The sequence below is a fragment of the Varroa destructor genome, unplaced genomic scaffold (genome assembly GCF_002443255.2).
Source record: "Varroa destructor unplaced genomic scaffold, Vdes_3.0 BEIS01000005.1, whole genome shotgun sequence".
NCBI classification, from domain to species: Eukaryota; Metazoa; Arthropoda; class Arachnida; order Mesostigmata; family Varroidae; genus Varroa; species Varroa destructor.
The window spans coordinates 39,940,848-39,960,229 of record NW_019211458.1 but is presented as its reverse complement, the minus strand read 5'-3'; the positions used below and the strand labels follow the sequence as shown (position 1 = coordinate 39,960,229).

At 41.5% G+C, this 19,382-nt stretch overlaps 2 protein-coding genes across 16 annotated transcripts in view; one reads left to right on the top strand and one right to left on the bottom strand.

Annotated features, from left to right (window-relative positions):
* The window catches only part of LOC111250906 (uncharacterized), a 39,406-nt gene extending 20,903 nt beyond the window's left edge, over nucleotides 1-18,503 (top strand). For 3 of the 9 annotated variants that reach the window (XR_015327770.1, XR_002673562.2, XM_086989225.1), the window contains exons 2-3: nucleotides 15,469-15,650; nucleotides 18,087-18,503. Coding sequence is in view for 2 of the 9 variants with exons in the window: in XM_086989225.1 (XP_086845351.1) it covers nucleotides 15,469-15,650; nucleotides 18,087-18,181 (277 nt within the window). In the remaining 7 variants the exon portion in view is untranslated. Of the gene's footprint in view, nucleotides 1-15,468; nucleotides 15,651-16,347; nucleotides 16,548-18,086 lie in introns of all 9 variants that reach the window. The other 6 variants (XR_015327769.1, XM_086989226.1, XR_015327767.1 and 3 more) reach the window with 5 other exon arrangements.
* The window catches only part of LOC111250905 (uncharacterized), a 141,182-nt gene that overhangs the window by 80,976 nt on the left and 40,824 nt on the right, over nucleotides 1-19,382 (bottom strand). The window lies entirely within an intron of this gene.

Below are 19,382 nucleotides of genomic sequence, written 5' to 3'. Positions count from 1 at the left end.
GCAGACGTTTTCGAGCTAAAATACATCACTTTCTCTCAATTATTATCTCAATTGGTTTACTAAGACTGCGATGTACATAGATATTTGAATTACGTGCATATAAAAAGTGAATCGGATACTTTCAGGACTCCGATCGAACAGTGAAAGACGTTTAACTTTGACGTCATAATAGACTTTTCTATGGAGAGGTATTATCTAACGTTTACGTAGAAAATCTAATTATGTGATTTGGTTTTATTTGGAATTTCGCTTGCCTTATATAATAAACAGTATTTATTATATGAAACATTTTATCGCACTCGTTTGATTAACGCCAGTGTGAACAGTTTTATCTATACCGTAGTAGATCGGTTGATACCTGGCGGCGTTTTGAGGGGTTTTTCTTCGATACACAGAGTAAGGATCACAAGTAGAAGGAGCATTATTAGAACAAATTTAGCTTGTTCTGTGAGCATTCATTGCGTCAGCGGCAAGATGTATAGTTTTTGCAGTAGGTGTAGATCTCTACGATGATTATGGTGAGTGACCTTGATGGACACAAGCAGTCATAACAAAATCTCACATTAGGGCTCTGTTGTAGGTATTAATATTATTGTTATTATATTAAGCTCTGTTATTGTTGTTGAACCTGTTGCCGTTCCGAAGAACGATCTCCTTAAGTCACGCGTTCTATAGGTTACGCTGTTGCGCGCTAAATTTTAGCTTCCGCCATCCGCTTCTCGTGCCGTTCAATGATCGTTCGCCTGGATAGTTGTTTTATAGGTCTTCGAACATTTCGGCCGATTGTGCCTAAATCCGTTGAATCATCTGCTAAAGAGCGCTTTTAGTTGCTTATAGCTCGACCCGAACATTCACAATCAATTATAATAACGATGAATATTGGGTAATATGATTATTTTGACGTAACGACGCATACTTATAGCTGGTAAATATATATTCATAGTGGCGCCTTATTCTCTGATAGTGCTACATAGATAAACGTCAAAGTGTATCGTGATCTTTTCCGACGAGATCAACTAAATCTCGAACACGGAAATGATTCATTTCTCTACTTTACATTTTACAATTTCCGACATTAAAACTGTTTTCTTTTTGACAAAGGCCACTGCAGTCAATCGCTATCCAGGCCAAAGCTAGAATTTTGATCTCGATGTCGGAGGCGGCTTTCCGCCCGCTTTCGATCTTCCCGTTTCGATGGCCAACGCCTTCTTTTTTTCTTCTGGGCGAAACATTATCATTGTTAGCGACGCAACTGAACCTCTTAATTGTAGTTGCTACATTCCCAGCTGCTTGTCGACCATGAAGGCAAAGACTGGCGAACACAGAAAACATCGTAAAATTGACAGTAGTAGATGTCACGATATGATACGCATGGTCATACCTGTTCTCGATACTATCCGTCGATTCATTATTTGTGTAAACGATTTACTTTATTATTTCTGGGTGGCGGTTGAAGGTGAAAGTTGGCTTCCAAAAGGTGTCCCGCTGAAGATCGTTGGAGGAGCATCGAAGGAACAACGGCGACAATGTGCTTGTCGCATGGACCCCCCGGTTCACGGTGACACAACATGAATGGTGATGATATTCGCGCCGCGCCTGATAAAAATTTACACCCACTGAGCAACACCCGTAGCAGCCGAGGGGAAATGATTAATGAATATTTCTAATTGCAATTAGCAGCCGGTGAACGGTGGGCGGTCTAGCGTACGTCGCACGTGCTGAGGTATCGAAAGGGGCCTTGAAAAGCGAAAGATGGGACGTCAGCAAGGAATTCCAGAGCTATGCTTAGCAAATACTAGACGGTACACAAATGGTTGTCCGTTAATTGAGTTGTCTCACAGGAACGAATGGCAGTAATCCATTAATTGACTCATTTGACAAGAACGCATAGGGGAAAACAGATCTGTATGTGCCTGTGCCTTTATGTGTGAAGTGAAACACCAGGTAGAAAATTCACACCGATCACTATCAAATGCAGCATGAGAAAAAATCGTGAAATGGTGATGTTGGAACATACATTTGGTGAACAAGATTTGATCAAGCTAATTGTTGTCTGAAGGTCGGTAATTCTGAAGTCGGATCAGCTCGTTTCATATCAGACGAAGAGATTTGATTGATGGATTGTTCCCACTCACTAAGATAATGATTCGAGTAATTACTAGATATCAGTGACGCTACGTGCTTCAGGTTGTTGATTATCCTATAAAACCATACCTAAACGACAGCTGGTTGCTGATGAATGAGGCTAATTGCGCATCGATCAGCAGCGGAACAATGGGCGTATGTATAGCTCGGCTTTCGTTCATCCACAATTCAGAATCTAAATTTTCACACAGAAACGTAATGACATGTATATATCAGAGTTTTTCTTAATTCATTTAAATAGTAGCAGAAAAGTTGAATCAAATACGCCAATATAATCTGACCGTGTGTCCCTACATAAATATTAAATAGTACCCCAAGGGAACAACTTAGAACATTCTCGGTCATTTTCTTCTTATTCGCTGTTGTTCTCAGTTTTTCCTAATTCTAGCGAATGTCCCACCTAACTTTTCGTAAATTTTCCCTCATTCCATTGCAAAAGATAGCTTACACACTTACATCGGTAAGTCATCGGCTTGTCGGCTGCGACCGCACCGAAAGCAATAAAATCATGTGTGTTTAAATATTCACAGCATTCCAAACACATCGCGCTGACCGCGACGACGAGCGTACGCGTAAAACGAGCAGTTGCAACAGTTTACTTGTTCAGGACACGTCAACCTGTTTGTTCTACTTGGCGCAGGCCTCAGCAGCGTGGGCAGATCTTCTTTTTATTCACGCATTCTGAGGTTCCGCTGAGGGAAGGCCTGAATGAAGTGAGAGGGAGACCCAGATAGAAGCGCTAATTTCCGACGATGCCATTGAGTTGAACACTTAAAGCTTTCGGTGCGAGCACGAAAGTGCCGTTCGCTTGCGACTCAACCAGGATGACACATGGGCTAATGCAAGCCTTCATATCACTTCAACTTTGATTCTCTTATATAGCGATCCGATTGGAGATTTATGTTTTGCTTTCTTACTGATCAATTGCCCTTCTAGCCAGCATACGGTCGCTGGAGCTGTTTGTAGGAACGAACGGTTATCGTTGCAGGAGAGGCGTTAGTGCAAGAGAATTAACGGGGGGAAGAGAACGTGTCGCTGAAAGCCGTTCCCAAGTGAAATAAATACATCACTGTTTGATGGAGAACCGCAAAGCCCAGCTGAAAGGATGGAAATATAGCATCTTGCGATACGAACAGCTCCAGCAAAAGTAAGAGAAAAATAGAGGATGTTGAACTCGGAAAAACGCCGATACTCACGAAAATTTTCTCGTCTTCCGCTTGACACGAGGTGTCGGTCAGCACTGAGAGACTCATACCGACAAGTAAAAATGTTTCCTACTACTAAAACATAGACATTTTCTGCGAAGTTTCTACGGATGCGATAGGTTCAGAAGTCAATACGAGGGTATATATAACTAATATAGGAGTTTTCAGTGAAAACATATAACGGTGATAACAATGTGCCTTCTGCTATAGAGAAGGTTTACAAACAGAAGAATCATTATCATCACCAACAATTATGAATCTACTCTATAGTTATCGAAAACACCAAGAAGAGGGGGCCGGTTGTTTCAGGGTATGCGACCTGTTTTAGATAGCGTCTTAGATAATATATAGCGGTGCTCTCCTAACCTCGAATTTTCTTGCGGTACCAATAGTGTCTTCCCTGTTTCGTAATAAGTAACTGATCTGATGCAAATCTACATTGAGAATGATTTAAAATTAATACCGAAATGTATTTTCCCTGTTAGCTACAGGTTACGTACTGGCGCATCGCAAAACGAGCGCGTTGCACTGACTTTTTACAGGGGCGGTTAAAGGATACGGGTTTGTAATCACCGAATCGACACGATACTTTTTTTACGCTGAGGGAAGCTTAAGTGTTCCGTCAACAAACGCAAGACCGTTTAGACAAATTCCCTGGTTATTTTTGATTGCGCCGTACATTTCTATAGAGACCCTTACATGATACACGTGTAAGGTTCCGTTACAATGTTATCTGTATTCGTAAGCATCGTACTTGTTATAAAACCCTGTTCACTTTATTATGGAAGAGTAACATACGTGAACATTCAAAACGGGCCATTGCGTGTGAGCACCAACAAAAATAAACCTTTTTGTTGTTATTATCCCGTATTACTGGCTCAGTACGAGATGTGGCATATAAGCGTGATCCACTCATATGGGCCATAGGTATATATGTGCGCACATAGATATTTGGTAAAAATTTCGCAATTAGAGCAATACAATGAATAGAAAATTCTGCATTGGCCAGATTCGAACCCGACGACACCAACCGTGACTCTGTCTAGTACTCTGCAACATAACAATAAGAATCAAAGCAGCCTTTTAATGATGTCATGTCTCTTTTACCAGCGTTTGATACTGTTGAACTTCGGCCGAGTAGTGAATGGTCGAGGCAATTGGATGTAACGTACATCCGACGAAAGACTGATCTGTCTAACTACTTTGCCTGACTGTAATCCCATCACCACAACTACCGCGGCGGCCTTGCAAAATCACGTAAGGCTTGTACTTGAGTAAAAGCGGCAAATCGGGGCTAGGACAAACAAAAACAACACGATATTGTCCCTAAGAAGAAAAGCCTGATGTAGGCAGACAAAAAGCCCTGCGATATTTTATCGCCGTTGCCGAGGTCGAGATATTGGCTGCGGAGAATGCAATACAGGGGTTCATTTCTACTGTGCGAGTCAGCTGCGACCAAATGAACAAGTGAAAAGAATTGTTTTCTACAACGACAACAATGGTTATTTTATTTAGACTAGAAAAGCTGAAAATTTTATTGAAAACTTTTCCTTTCTGTTTATTGCCGGTGATACTGACTTATCAAAGAATATCTGAGCGAACGCTGACAGTTCAGTCAGCTTATATTGTTGCTATTGATATTTCTGTGATCTGTCTTCATATGGATGGCTTCACATGAGACTTCCAGTAGGTTGTTTAGCTTTTTTTTAAAAATGCGCAAATGGTCGTAACGATGGCAAATATACTTTATTAGATATATGATAACTTGATCTCTTCGTTCGCCTCTATATGTGTTTCTATTTCAAATAATATATAGCAAAAATAACGTTAACGAAAGCAACTCAAAATCTCTTTGAATTCAATGATGCAACGGTGAAATCTTCTAACGATGATTTTTCCGGCATAAGCTGGTTAAGCCGCGATACAATTTGCCCGTTGTACACTTCAAAGCAGTGGGCTAACTTGCTTGCAACCACATTTATTTGGGTAAAAAAAAATCGGTCGCTGCAGTTAAAGCTATCTTAACGGACCAGCAAATCTTTTGGCAGGCCAATTGCCCAGACGGACCCTCCAACTGAGGACTGACACAATTGCTACAGCTACCGCACTTGCTCCTAGTAATGTTTCAGCTGTTGTTGTATGTCCCTGTTCTCAATGGACTACCCGATAACAGCAGCACACAAACACCCATTACGTGCCAGACACCATACGTCAGCCACACGTTCGACAATGATGCTCACGCATATCGAATAGCAAACGGTACGCAGATCCTGGTCGAACAAAACAAAAATAAATCGAATATTTATATGCTTTTCCATGCAATGCCCACTGCTTATCTTCGTTGTCGACCATTTCTCCAAAATGGTACTTAACTATGCCGAAGATCGGTACCGAATTGCTGAGTGGAACTGCATCGTGTTACGCTAGAACGCGGCAGATACGTAAAATATCCCAGCCCTGCTATCTACCCCTCGATTGCAGGCGGTGATCAAGAATTTTAGCGCCGGCGTGGACTAGCTGGCTAGCGGTCAGAGCGCACTCCGACCCAAAGATGCGGCTAAAAGCTAGTCGTTGATCGTCTATAGCGTTATTGTTTTATCGACGATCTTATGTCATTACCGTGTTTGCCCTTATCACTGTCATGTTATCGAAAGGGCAAAGCTCAGCAGCATGGAAGAGTCAGTCAGTCAGTCAATGTTGACCAAGACAAGGGGCGGGAGGGAGCTAGAGGGGTCTGAAGCGTCTGGAAGGCTGAAGAAACTAGCGCCTGAAGGAGCGAGTAAGATTTGAAAAACTTTAGTAATCGCAAAGAGACAAGCTGCATCGCGTCGCTTCTACAATACAGCGCTACCACAACACACTTATGACGCTGATGGAACATCGTTCACGACGATGGTAGCGTCACCGTGCAACAAATCGATAGATTGAACATTACAGAGAGGACTGATAGCCGGACAATTTAAGCACCATTCGATATATAGTGGCGCCACAGTTGTCGTATGATCGACAACGAATAAAAATCGCATAATCTCAACATAAAAAAGAAACAATATACCTTCTTTATGTTTATTTTATTCTTTATTGTATTCTTTTGATACTCTATAAGCATTCCACTACAAAAACAGATAAATAAATAGCGTTTGGCTATCTCCAGGATATCGAGTACCTATGGCGCGCAAACGGTCTGATAAATGACAAGCAGATTTACAGACAAACATCTATATATATAAGCCCAGCGCGACATATATATGTATATATATATATATGTGTGTCGCGGTGGGCTTTATTTGCTTACGGGGATTATTGGATACTAAAATAAACGTTTAGAATTTTACACCCGGAATACTAGCAATAGAAATTCCCGTATCGTGCGATAAGTGTTCGCTTTATATATAAGTCGTACGTTTGATCATCGTAAAAACATTAGCCAAAATGAATCGACTTAAATTTACCGCGTGTCCAAGTGTTCTCTTGAGCACTTTGATATTGATAGTTGGGTTTACCTGTTTGAGGAGCTGTTTATGAGCAAATATCGCTTCGTACCTCATCAGCACCCGTTCCTTGGACAACCGATAGCATCTATGAATCTGGCACAACAAATGAATGATACGTATAACACACTAGGCTACCATTCATTAAACAAGCAAAAATATATTTTAATAAACAAACATTTTTGATAAGTTCACAACAATCGGTGTGAACTAATACTAGCAAAAGGGCCCAGCCAAACGTCAACGCCTGCGTTCATTCCATTATAGTAAATCTATGAAGTACTTTCAGACTAAATGACGGGTATCTTGCATAAATTTGAATCTATAATAATAATAATTATTATATTCAAATAACTTTAATTAAAACTTTAAAAATTTTCACTCCATATATATATATATATATATGTATATATTAAAGCGCGTTCTCACGCCTGAAAGCGACGCTGAAACATTACGTCATAATAAACTAGTTGCATAGGTTTCAATACATAGAACAGCAGAAGTGATCAGGAACTCTCTACGCGAATGGCTGTAGTCCTGTCTGGACCCTTCTTATTCTCACATTTTATTAGCCGAACAGAATTAAATGAAGAAAGATATGCTTCAGGCAAAAGCGACCCAGGTCAGTTATACTTTATTTATGTATGTTTATATGTCAGTATACATTAGTTGACAAGACTGAAGCCAGACATTACTATGCTTACGCTAGCCTCGACATACGCTACAGCTTCGATAATGATAGGTTACGATATAAACGTTACTCCCATTACCACGTACGCTGCGACTACCCCCCCCCCCCCCCCGAGTAAAGCACTAAGCAGTTGCATCGGCTACGATCGGTCCTATTTTCATTTCTGGCTCCGTCATCGCTTGCTGAAAGCAAAACCAACCAAAGACTGCATCTAATTGCTGCTTACTGTTAATAAAGCAATAACATATGCATACATCGCAACATCGTAGGACTAAGGACATCGATACGCCCCTTGCATAGATTTCATCTGCATAACGTTGGCCCCGCCTGATCGTTTAGAAAGCAACAGAGACAGCACTGCCCAAATGTTTGTTTCTCTAGAGCCCCAAACCAGTTACGACGACCCAGTCAACTCTACGTACATAGCAGGCACCATCGAATATCGCTGTTCTGTGCGTGCAAATTGCTTACATACAGACGAACGTTCCTAACTCCGCCGCAAAATGACAGGCGGCCGAAATGAAATACGTTAGATAATGAATGAAAACCCGGGCGACAATCTTGTCGCCACTGTTGTTGAAAATAGGTAGTACATGGTAAGTTTTCTGTTTATCCTTTGTGCTTTCTGGGCTAAAATCGCTCAACCGAGACACAACCGGCCAATTTTGCCCTCGTCTAACATAATGGCGTACCGTGTAGACAAACAAAACTGAGACGTTGGGCGTCGACGAGGAGCCCGCAAATGTGAACAGATCGTTCTCAAACCCTTTCAAAACGTTATCCAAGTCCGTGGCAATTGCTTGAAAGCGATTGAGTGAGCCCCGCCAGAAGGGAAAAAAAAAGCTACTTTCACCGTAAGCAAAATGCTGGCAGAAACACTAGAGAGAGGAATATCGAAGTGAAACTGATTAGCGGCCAAATTCAAGTGAGATATGGGTGCAGAGGCAAATCGAGGCAAAATGGGCAAATTCGTATCCGGCTATGGCAGCAGCCGGGCGGAGAGAAACGTGTTACATGCAGCTTGTAAACGGGCTAAGGCAATGCGGCTTGCTCTGTTGACTTTACAGGAAAGGCAGAACCCAAAATCCAAGAAAAAAAAAAGTTGTTAGGAGGCGTTTTAGGCTAGAAACAGGTACGGCGAAATTAAAAGCATGAACGGCTATAGTAATAAATTGCCACTACAGTCGTTGATGATGACTGACGACGCTGTAGCCAATGGCTAAACTTTGAAAGGAATAAGCTAAACGCTAAGCAGAACAAAAATTGGCGTTCTCTGGTCGGAATCAAATAAAGCGAATTTTCGATGACCGAGTGGTAAACGTCACCTAAATAGTTATTGTGCCAAATTAGGAACGCTCCTAGGAAACCTCGTGGGTTTGGGTTAATCTCTAATAGAGTCACATAGTTATCTGTAACCACAGGGAATGTGAAGAAAGATGAACGGCTGGTTATCGCTTACGTTACGTTCCTAAGTGCGTTTTTAATATAATAACGTAGTTGATAATGGGTTTCGGTGTAAAAGCGGAGTGAAACAAGTTGCCGAAACGAATCAATTGAATGAAGCAGAGCGGGGCGTCATGTGGGAACAAAACAATAAACAGCTTCGAAATGACAATTATCGTCAATGTAAAGGCAACCTCTGACACATCTGCCTGTTGAAAAATTGTCAAAGGGATCCGTAAGTCCTTTTACCATTAGGATTAATTAATGAGCATCACGTTACCTCCCCCATGACCACTCACTAACGAGGTCGTTATAGTGTCAAGGCAAATAGCAAGGTATCAGCCACATTAATAATGGACCAATAATATAATCTAAGAAGCAGATGGAGACTTAACTGCTTTCATATTTGGCAAAGGTAACTTCTTGTATATCTTTTACCATCTTCTTTCTGAATATCCGGTCAGACTTCTAACTTTTAGTCAATCATTTCACCGCTCTCGCTGCGTTCATCATATTCTTTGCTTTGTGTTTATGTTTTTAAACTTGTTTTTGCCTACCGAGCTATGACGAAGCTACGGCTTGCCAACCGAGGTGTGACGGTGTCTTGAAAACATTATCAGTAGTGAGCACCTGAACCACTGTTTGTTTCACTCCGTTATAACATTTCCAACTGCTTAGAGCGGTCATGTGCACTGCCTCAGCACATGATACTGACGAAATGTGGATTTTTCGTTGTACATTCTTGCATGGGACTATGGAGCCGACAACCATGGTGAAAGATGTACATCTATAAAAAGCGTTTTTGGCCGTTTGAGCCACATTCTGCCTGGCTAACAAATATGTTCACGCCACACGGAACAAGCTCAAAATAACAAAACACTTTTTTTTACTATATCCTAAATCTATCAATGAGTAATGTCTAATAGTTCGGCAGCTTTGTTTGTCTCCCTTTATCATTACCTTATTGAATTACATATGACGTATAGGTGCTGCTTGTCGTCAATCGTGTTCTCCTTTTGAACAAAGAAAGTGAATCAGAAATCACCGTTACACAAATGCTGCCCAAGACACGAGCGGCTATAACACGGAGAAATGGCTTAATTCGTCACCTTCGTGGCGGTCGACGGGTGTGTGCAGCACGTGAGTCACGGTCGTAGCCATTGCGGATACACGACATCTTGTGTTTGCTCACTTTTATAACGGATTTACATTGCATTGCAGCTTTTGTTCTTCTGTGCTGGGGAAATTAGTCATCGTTTCCTCTTATTTTGCTAGATACCCACTGTAGATGTCGTTGTTATGGTTCTCGCAGTTACACACGTAACGCTTTCGTGCTTAGCTAAATAAAAGAACTTATTCGGTCTGACTGGTCACTAGCTGGCTCAACAGAAATCGTTGGCGGAATGGTATTCTGGCTTGGAACACGCCATTTCACGAGACAGGCTGTGCCTCTTCTGAAAAAACCAGTTTCGATTTATCTGCCGGCTGATCATCGCCGTTTTCATAGTGAACGCGTTGAACAAATATGCATGAAACAGTAGAATTGAGATGGCTGCTTCTGGGGATAAAAAGTGGGGTGGAACAGAAAGTTTTTGAAACAGATTGTTTACATTTATTCTGGCAGCGAACATCAAAGCGCAACTGAAGGGGATAAACGGTGTATGGTAACTTGCTATAATTGAGACAGAAATTGCAGAGTCATACATACAAGTGGACAGATTCGCAGCAACTGTTACATGTGATGGGAACTATGTCAGTGAAGTTTGCCAACGCAGTTCCATACATATATATACACCTTTTTGTTGGTTTATGAGTTAAGTTTATGCAGTTGATATAAAATCAAAAATTGCGGGGTCAGAGATCTAAACTTGCATCTTCAATCGTGAGCTGTCAATTTGTTGTACAAGACCAACGCAGATTAGATTCTAGTTTTTACAGTCGTTTTATGCCGTCGCCAACACATTATTGTTAAAAGACAAATAAGAGAATGCCTCTATGAACACAGTTGCCAAGTCCGACTGTCATCAGCACCTAGTATCACAGTTGAATCTTATTCTAAAACTTTGTTTTTAGCCATTTTTTATTGTAAACATTTTTTAAAAGTGAAAAACTTGTATTGGTTGTCAATTCTGTATGCTGCAATTAACCGGCAAACAGTTTAAATTGAATTACAATGTAATATTAAAGGCGACCACTACGCACGGAGGTCGGCCCCACGAGACCACAGTGATAGGCCCTATCCCGCCGTTGTACTGTCTATAATCGCAGGTATGATGACACATTGAATTTACAGACGCCCTATAACTTGTTGTCGACCAGAATGATCCCAAAGAATCTGCCAGTACGAAGATCGTGGTAAAGAAACGGCGGAAAGATTGATGTCTATGATAGTAGCAAACCTATCGGTCATACCTCTTAATCTGTCACACATATATAGTAAAGTAGGGTTTTACTAGCCGAGCTTCAACCTACTGCAGAGGAGGACGAAACGAAAACCGGTTCTATTTTTAAATATAGAAAACACTGCTCTATGCAGGGTGAACGTAAGCGAAAAAGCGTCGTTTGACGTCGCAGCCACTGTGTACCGTGTACATATGTATTTTATTAATTCAGTCCATCCAAGTGGATGTCTATAAATGGGTACGTGTGCAATTTGACCATTTGTTTTTCATCAGCATCGTTGCCATACTATGATCATGTCTCCGGTAGCCAAATACATCCATCTATAGTGGATCAGTATTCTGTCACTAATTTACCGCCTGCTTCTCGTTGTATTTCTAAAACGACAAATTGACCACATTTGCTCCTGCCTCCTCGCTCCCTTCGTCGGCGTTTTTTGCATTCAATCTCGTCGTCGTCGTCGTCATCGTGGTCGTCGTCGTCGTCGTCGTCGTGGTCGTCGTCGTCGTCGTCGTGGTCGTCGTCGTCGCCGTCGTCGTAGCTGTTATCATCAGCATCGAAGAGATCATAAATTAGTGGCGCTGCAATCGTATCCCGTCACCGAACTTTGCCAGCTTTCACCCAGCGGCCGTTTGACTCATACGCCACCGTTTGCCGCTAGCGCCAGCAGGATTCTATCCTGGAGATTCTGAGCGATGCCCGTATGAGGAAGCGTTTTATGCATCTGCATAATAGCGATGTCGGAGCAACAATGGTCGCAGCGACAGTATAATCAGAAGTGTACAGTAGACAGTTGTGCGCTACAGCGAAAAACAGAACACGAATCGATATCGTAGCGAAAATAGACTGCTTGCTCGTTTCGAGATAGCGACAAAATCTGAAGGATGTGTACGCCAGCGCACATGTGGGGTTGAGGCGGGAGGCTGGTGGATTCGGGGAGGAAAGAGAGGCGGGGCGTAGAAAATGATACAGGGGCATTGAATAGAAACTCAACGGTTCATTACATCACGAGCAGCCAAAGCCAGCATGGTTGGCAGCCGATTATACGATGCTACCGCTGCCGTTGTCGACTATATAGGAGCGGCCTTATTTTGGCCGTGCTTGCTGTCATCAAATGCTGCTACTCACTGGTTGAATAGACCTTATACACTTAATTAATATGCTTTATTTCTCGCTTTCTGGTTGTCGTTTCCTGACACAGATGCACACTGGCCGGCGGCATAGCGGCTGCGATGGTTTCACATTGTGCTGTATCACAGGTTCTACACTATACTGTATATCTCTGGCTGTCCATTTGTGAGGGAAAGGTAGCTGCGATTCCGCATTATCCTCGTCTATTTATCTCCATACGATATGTGGATATGTCAAGACACGAGCCTCTACTGCACGGTACAGTTGGCTACATTACTACCGACGGGAACATTATTGCCATTGCTGGTATCATTATTACGGTTATTGATGTCTTCGTAGGCTATATTTTCACCTTATTGCGTACCATTATTCTTCGTATGATTACATAAAAGAGATATCAATCTCGTTTGGTATTGTTCCGCCTATCGTGTTTAGGTTCGTGAAGGGTCTCGAATACACGACGGCCCGAGGAGTTCATCCAGTACGTTGGCTGCACATGCCGCTCCGTCTCGGTAAAGCAATATAAATACGCGTATCATTTATTTGTATCTATAAGTAAACAAAACAGTGATAAAGTGGCGCTGGTGGCGACACTAGCTAGTGATGCTGATTAAACATGGAGAAACCAGCGACGACGACGTGGCAAAGTTTTACCATATGATCTTTTTAGTGGTGAATCAAATATATAATTCTGACTAGATGTATAATGTGGGAATTATATATATATGCGTGGCTTATATATATATATATAAGAAATTATTTAAATGATATCTATCCTACGTACGATCAATTGGTTATATGGTAATACTGATAAATCGTATGCTGTAGTTTGGCAACGATCAGCATGTAACAATTCGTTGGCAGTATCGATCGACAGATTGTTGAAGTGTTTGTTGTTGTGTCTGAGCGTCTATAGTCTAGATAGCAATGTTGCTTCGTTCGAAAGAGTTCTGCTCTAACGATTTGATACGATAATTCGAAAATGTTGGTTATATGATCGTTCCATATAAAAAAGGTGGAAAAGTTCGCTGAGTGTGTTGTTACACGGCTGCGTATATTGTATGTACCTTTTCTCTACCCACGTACCTGTTGATCCTTCTTTTGCTCGTACCGTATTATTACCCCCAACAGGGAAAAAAAACACATACCTATAGCTGACGCTATACATGTAAATACGCGTATTTAACATGCTAGTAATCCTGTATAATTGGAACTAGTGATTTGAAAATCAAAATGCACGTTTCACAGAAATTCTGAATTGGTTTATAACAGCGATGCTGCTGAGCGGTAAGCCGTTACCATCTATTTACGTTAACGACTAACGCGTTCTTTTCAAGCCGCAATTTGGCCACCTTGGCGATGTTGGAACAGGGGGTGTACGAGGAAATGAGCGAATCGCCATTGAAGATGATGGTTTTGTTTTTTCTTGGCGCGTTTGATCAGCTGAATCACGGTCGTATCGTGCATCTTCGTGACCACGCATTTTCCCAATTCATTCGTCGTTGCGCTGATCCCGATCTACCCGTTAATATAAAGCTGTTTCTGTGTATCGTTACGATTGATTTAGTGATCGACCTTAACAGACGTGGGAGACGAAGCTCCGTGAATATGTAGCATAGTAAAATCCGTTTGGACAAGTTCTCGGTCCTTCTAACCTTAATTAAACTCAACTGATCATTCGACAAGCGAGAGTTATCATCTATATAACTAACGTGGGTAATAATAACAACAATCATAACCTTCATGATCATAATCATAACTTTATCTTTGAAGACAAAACGTCGTTGCACTGTTTCCTTCTTCAAATAATGATTAGTCATATGTAAATGATTAATAACTCTGTGAACTTTGCTTTTGCCATCCAGTCACGTTAAATTGGCTTCCAAGCGCATCTTGCCTGCTTCAAAAGCTTTCGTAAGTTCACAGTGAAGGCAGACCTTTACTTCTTCATGATTTCTCTGTGTCTTTCGTACAGCGATTTTGAAACTATCTAACAGTAATATCCGGGACATAGAATTGATTTTTTTCATTTGCGTGATCGGCCATCGTGGGCTTCCCTCAAAAAGCAGCTTTCAAGCTGGCCGTACTGCCTTTTAAGCGCGAATTTATTCGTGCATTCGAGCGGCCTACAGCGGAATTACTTGCGTCGATGTTCTTTTGAAGTTTCGGTCGGCAGCAAACTGGGAACACAGTACCTTTTCATTTGCCTCAAACGAAGGAACAGTTTTGGTCGGTCACCGACGACCTTCAATAGAGCAAGGGGACGACCGTTAGCTTTAGCTGTGACAACGCAACCGGACGGAAGATTAACGCCAACAGATGACCAGAGCCGTCCGGAAATCGGGTTGAGTGGGGGGTGAAAAAACCGTCGTAAGGTTTAGGAAACGCGGAAAGTCGCTAGCGGAACTGGCGGTTTGTTTTTGTTTTAGTGTATTTAGAGTAGCATAGTGTATGAAGTTATCGATGGTGTAGAGGCCATGACTGTTAAAATAATCTTGTAGCATAGCGCTATAATTTGTAATATTCTGCCAAATTGCTAAATCAAATGTTTATATAAATTAGGCTGTTAAACAACTATTATACAACGGAACTATGTTAAACCAGATTTTGTTTGCACTATATCTGGAACATGTGAGCAGAGTAAAATTTTTTTTATTTCGCTTTTAGGATCTAAAGATGTCACAAAATTATAATCTAAATTGCTAACAATATTATGCCAAAGGACACGGACGGTAACGGATTACATACTTCAGTGCTGAGATTTGCCAAAGATTTACTACTACATATAGTAAAACTATAATAATTACTATAGCTGTTACTCCGCACACAAGCCCAATATTGCACCAAGGACTGAGCGGTTTTATTTTTTAAACGGGCATCAGGTTCATGCCCAGATGCATATACCAGACTAATAGCAAAATAGTAATTTGCGATCTTCCTGTGTTATGCTATCGTTGCTCAGTAGTCTGCAGGCGGCCGTTTCGTCAAGGAGAATGATTTTCGTCAAGGTTACGACCCTTCTGCCCATTGGCGTGCTGCTTGCCACTTCGCACCCGGGTCACACCACGAGGACGTTTCTGCATCTTCAGACCACACTGATGTTGCGATCAAAGCACGAATCCGGATTCATGGCACTCCGAGACGGTAAATGCCCACAGCATGCTCTGGGGGGTGAAAGGGGTTTTTCACCTTTACGCTTTTTTCTCAGGCTCTCACTTTTTACTTCTACAGCGGTACTATAATCACATACAAGAATAACATAAAAGAATCACTTATGACCTTCCATTTGAAAACAGTCAAATTGACGAATAGCTAACATAGGGTAGGTGTCTGATAATTAAATGAATTATGCTTTCTTGTATGATTTGTTCGGGGGCACGGGGATGGGGGGTGGTTAATGTGTTTTCACTATTTTATCCAGATATTGAAATGTAAATAAAACTGAGACAGAAAAACTGCGTATATGATATTCTAGTTGTGTCTGCAATCGATGTTAGCGGCGGCCGCGTTCACAGTAGATGAAGTCTATCTATTTTCAAATTACTTTTAAGCTTTTTTCCATATGCGTATCTAAGTGCCAAGTTACATTAGATGAGTAATTAGGGTTGCAACATCTTCACTTCAAGCGAAGAACTATAAGATAAAAATAAGTTGTTTAACTTCCATTACTTCTCGTATATTGTTCTATTCACAAGAACACGTTGTTTTCCATAAAAACAAATAATTTTCAGTTTCACGGTTTAAGGCTGCAATAAAGTAAGTTTCCTTTATGAAACCAGCGCACTAACATTTAATTCTTTTAATAAAATTTCATAGTCGAGGCTTTACATTCTTGTTGAAGACAAACGTCTTCGTTATTTTCAGAGCGTTTGAATACAGCTTCTTATTGAGTTGCTTTGGAGAAGCTTGCTTTTGCGTTTGGGACTTCTATGTTATCTGATGATAACGACCAACACTAATTGGTGCCGTTCGACACACACAACTGTTCATTTGCTTTGTACTGAAGCGGTAATGGCTGAAGCCGGCCTTGTTCCCAAGAGAGTAAGTTAACCCACTTTGTTCTCAGGTGCCTTTATGTTGTCTACAGTATCCAGGTATTCCCATCCTCTTATGATTAGCTTTTTTAATCCAAACATAATATCAATGCTCAATGTGCTAGTTTTTATTTCTTAATCTACTAGATTCATTTCGCACCATTGTATAGTTCCACTCAGATCACTTGTGTTCATTATATTCGTTCGCGTCAAGCCTCGCCAAACTTCAGATCATATCCGATTCAGTTTTAGTCAAGCAGTTTCCCTTTTTCTAGAAGTGATCAAGCTCTCCTCAACACCATTAACCTTTTATTTCAATGAGCGACGCTTCTCCTTGATCTTTTCGTGGTCTCATCATTCTTTCAACGTCCTTTGTACTCGATGTTCCCCGCGGAGGTCTGAACGGGCTTCCACTTGAATCCGTCCTAAGAAAAACAGCCTCTTCACTTCACCATGAGTCTGTTCGCGTTTCTCCGGATCGCATACCAACGAGCTTTCGGACAGCGGAGCGGGCACAGACGAGGAGATGACGACAACGACGAATTAGTAATGAACGAACGGACGCATGGATGAAGACGCTCGACAAAACACGCCACCCGTGTTGTTACGGCAATGCCGTCGGGATTCTATGAGGCAGTTTGCATGACAACGCACCCGCCGCCGTCGTTAGGCAGACTCGACGCTAGATGGATTTGAGCGGACGAAGGCCTGCTTGGACTGTAAACGTGCTAAGAAGCTCGTGCGGCGATGCCGGTGGAAACGAATTGATCATGACGAGCTGTGTAGCTCGCTCAGCGCCTCGGAGAGACCGTAACAGAAGAGATAATAGGCAAGAAAAAGGAATACGACGGGTGCAGATCCGCTAACGTGTTCAGTCGGTACTGAACGACGTCGGATCGCGGAAGATTTTGAATTTAACTCGTACTTTTTTCTGCTTTGAACAACACTAGCCGAATACATTCGCGCTGTTCATTTCGCGACGAAGTATATGCCATCCGGGAAGCTACTATAACTAAAGAAAACGAGCTGGCGAGACACATAAAAAGGCAGAGATGATTCGCGGGATAGCATTGTGCTCTGACTATGGCGTCAAGCTATATGCACATACCTAGCAACCTCGCTCAGTCCTATAGCGAGCCACAACCTGAAAGCAAAATGGAGGATGTAAATACTTCATAAAAGAAAACGTATCTCACTACAACAAGTGCAACACAATACATTTTCAAATGGTGGGGAACGTCGCTTGGAAAGAAGGCAGTGGACTTCGTGAAGTCCTTTATAAGCATTTACATGACAAGGGGACGGTGCATCACTTTTCGAGGCTGATAAAATACGTAGAGTTTAGTAATTAGAACAGTTTTTATGAAAATACCAAAAAGGGTAAAACATGAACTCTAGTAGCGCTGTAGGATGGAAAACAATTCTGATGAGCCCTTCTAAAGCTGTGTTTTTCTTTAAAGATCCTTACAAATCAACCGCTTAAAAGCGCTTTCTGATTACCAGTAATCACCCGATTAACGTATTGCAATTTACTTTCCGTTTGCAGACTTCACTTGCCATCCAAATGGACCGTGCGTCCTTAAAGCGCTTATTCAACTGAAATTCCATTTTAACAAAACGTCGTCAGGTGAACTTCTCTAAAATTGTATTGATCGATATAGACGCGAACGGAAGTCGACTTCTCGTCACAGTCGCAGAAAAAGGAACGACTGCTGTTAACTAGCTAAACTACGATAAGAAAATAGCCATTGGCTGGTGTGTCGTTCTACAGGGCGAGCTAAAATATGTTTTGTCTAAAGAATAGAAAGGAACTTACATTCACTTTAGTTTTTCCTCCATAGCGCTGTACGAGAAGTGGTCATACATTCAAGTCAACCTCTGCAACATTATCGCATCTATGACAATATAATTTGAAAAAAAAAGTATCACATAAACGCCAAGTTTGGATTTCGGAATGATGTTATTGAGTATTGTTTTTGTCTTATAGTGATATGTATATACACACGAACGATTACATGAAATGTCGCAATGTGCCAGTCCCTATCGAGTATAATGTTGATGCCGGCTCAAGCACAAACTCTACCTTATGGAGAACTTCCTGTGCTTCCTGTCTATGGACGTTTAGCATTAGGTGAATTATCGTTTATGTCTTATCTAGTGTATCTAGATGGATTCATGTAAATCCATCTACAGGTAGCAACAAACCATTATCACGTCAGCGGTCCTTTAAGGCCTTATTCCTTCAACTTCCGTTTGTATAGACAAAGAATGGAATCATTCAATTATATTTACATTGAAGCTAATAGAATTATAATGATGATATGGCGCTTTGTCCGTACCTACCACATTCGCTCGTCAAAGAAAACAATAAAACTAATGTAGTATAGTCCTGTTCTAACATCCAAACATAGAAATGGGTCAGACTTAAACAGGGCAGAGCCAACATTACTGTCCAAGTTATCTAATAGGAGCACGGGGATTGTTGCAAACGGCGCTATTTTCTTAGTTGTATCGTTCTGGGGTTGTCTCGGACTCGCGACCACTACAGAAGCTATATATAACAGCTGAGTACTAATATGCCAACACTAATGAAATTCATAATCCAACCAATATGAATTTGTAACATTATAAGATAAATCAGTGTTGTACCTTAACCGATGTATAGCATAACGTAATCATGCGTTACGTCATTGGCGTTTGTATGCTATGAGGAACGTAAATTCATTGCCTCAGTAACCGTCTCGTAACACCACGGATGTAACCGGCATCAGACGGCGATTAACTAAACGGAAAAAGTTAGCTACGCTAATTACGCGAGTAATAAGGTCAATCCGTCAATGAA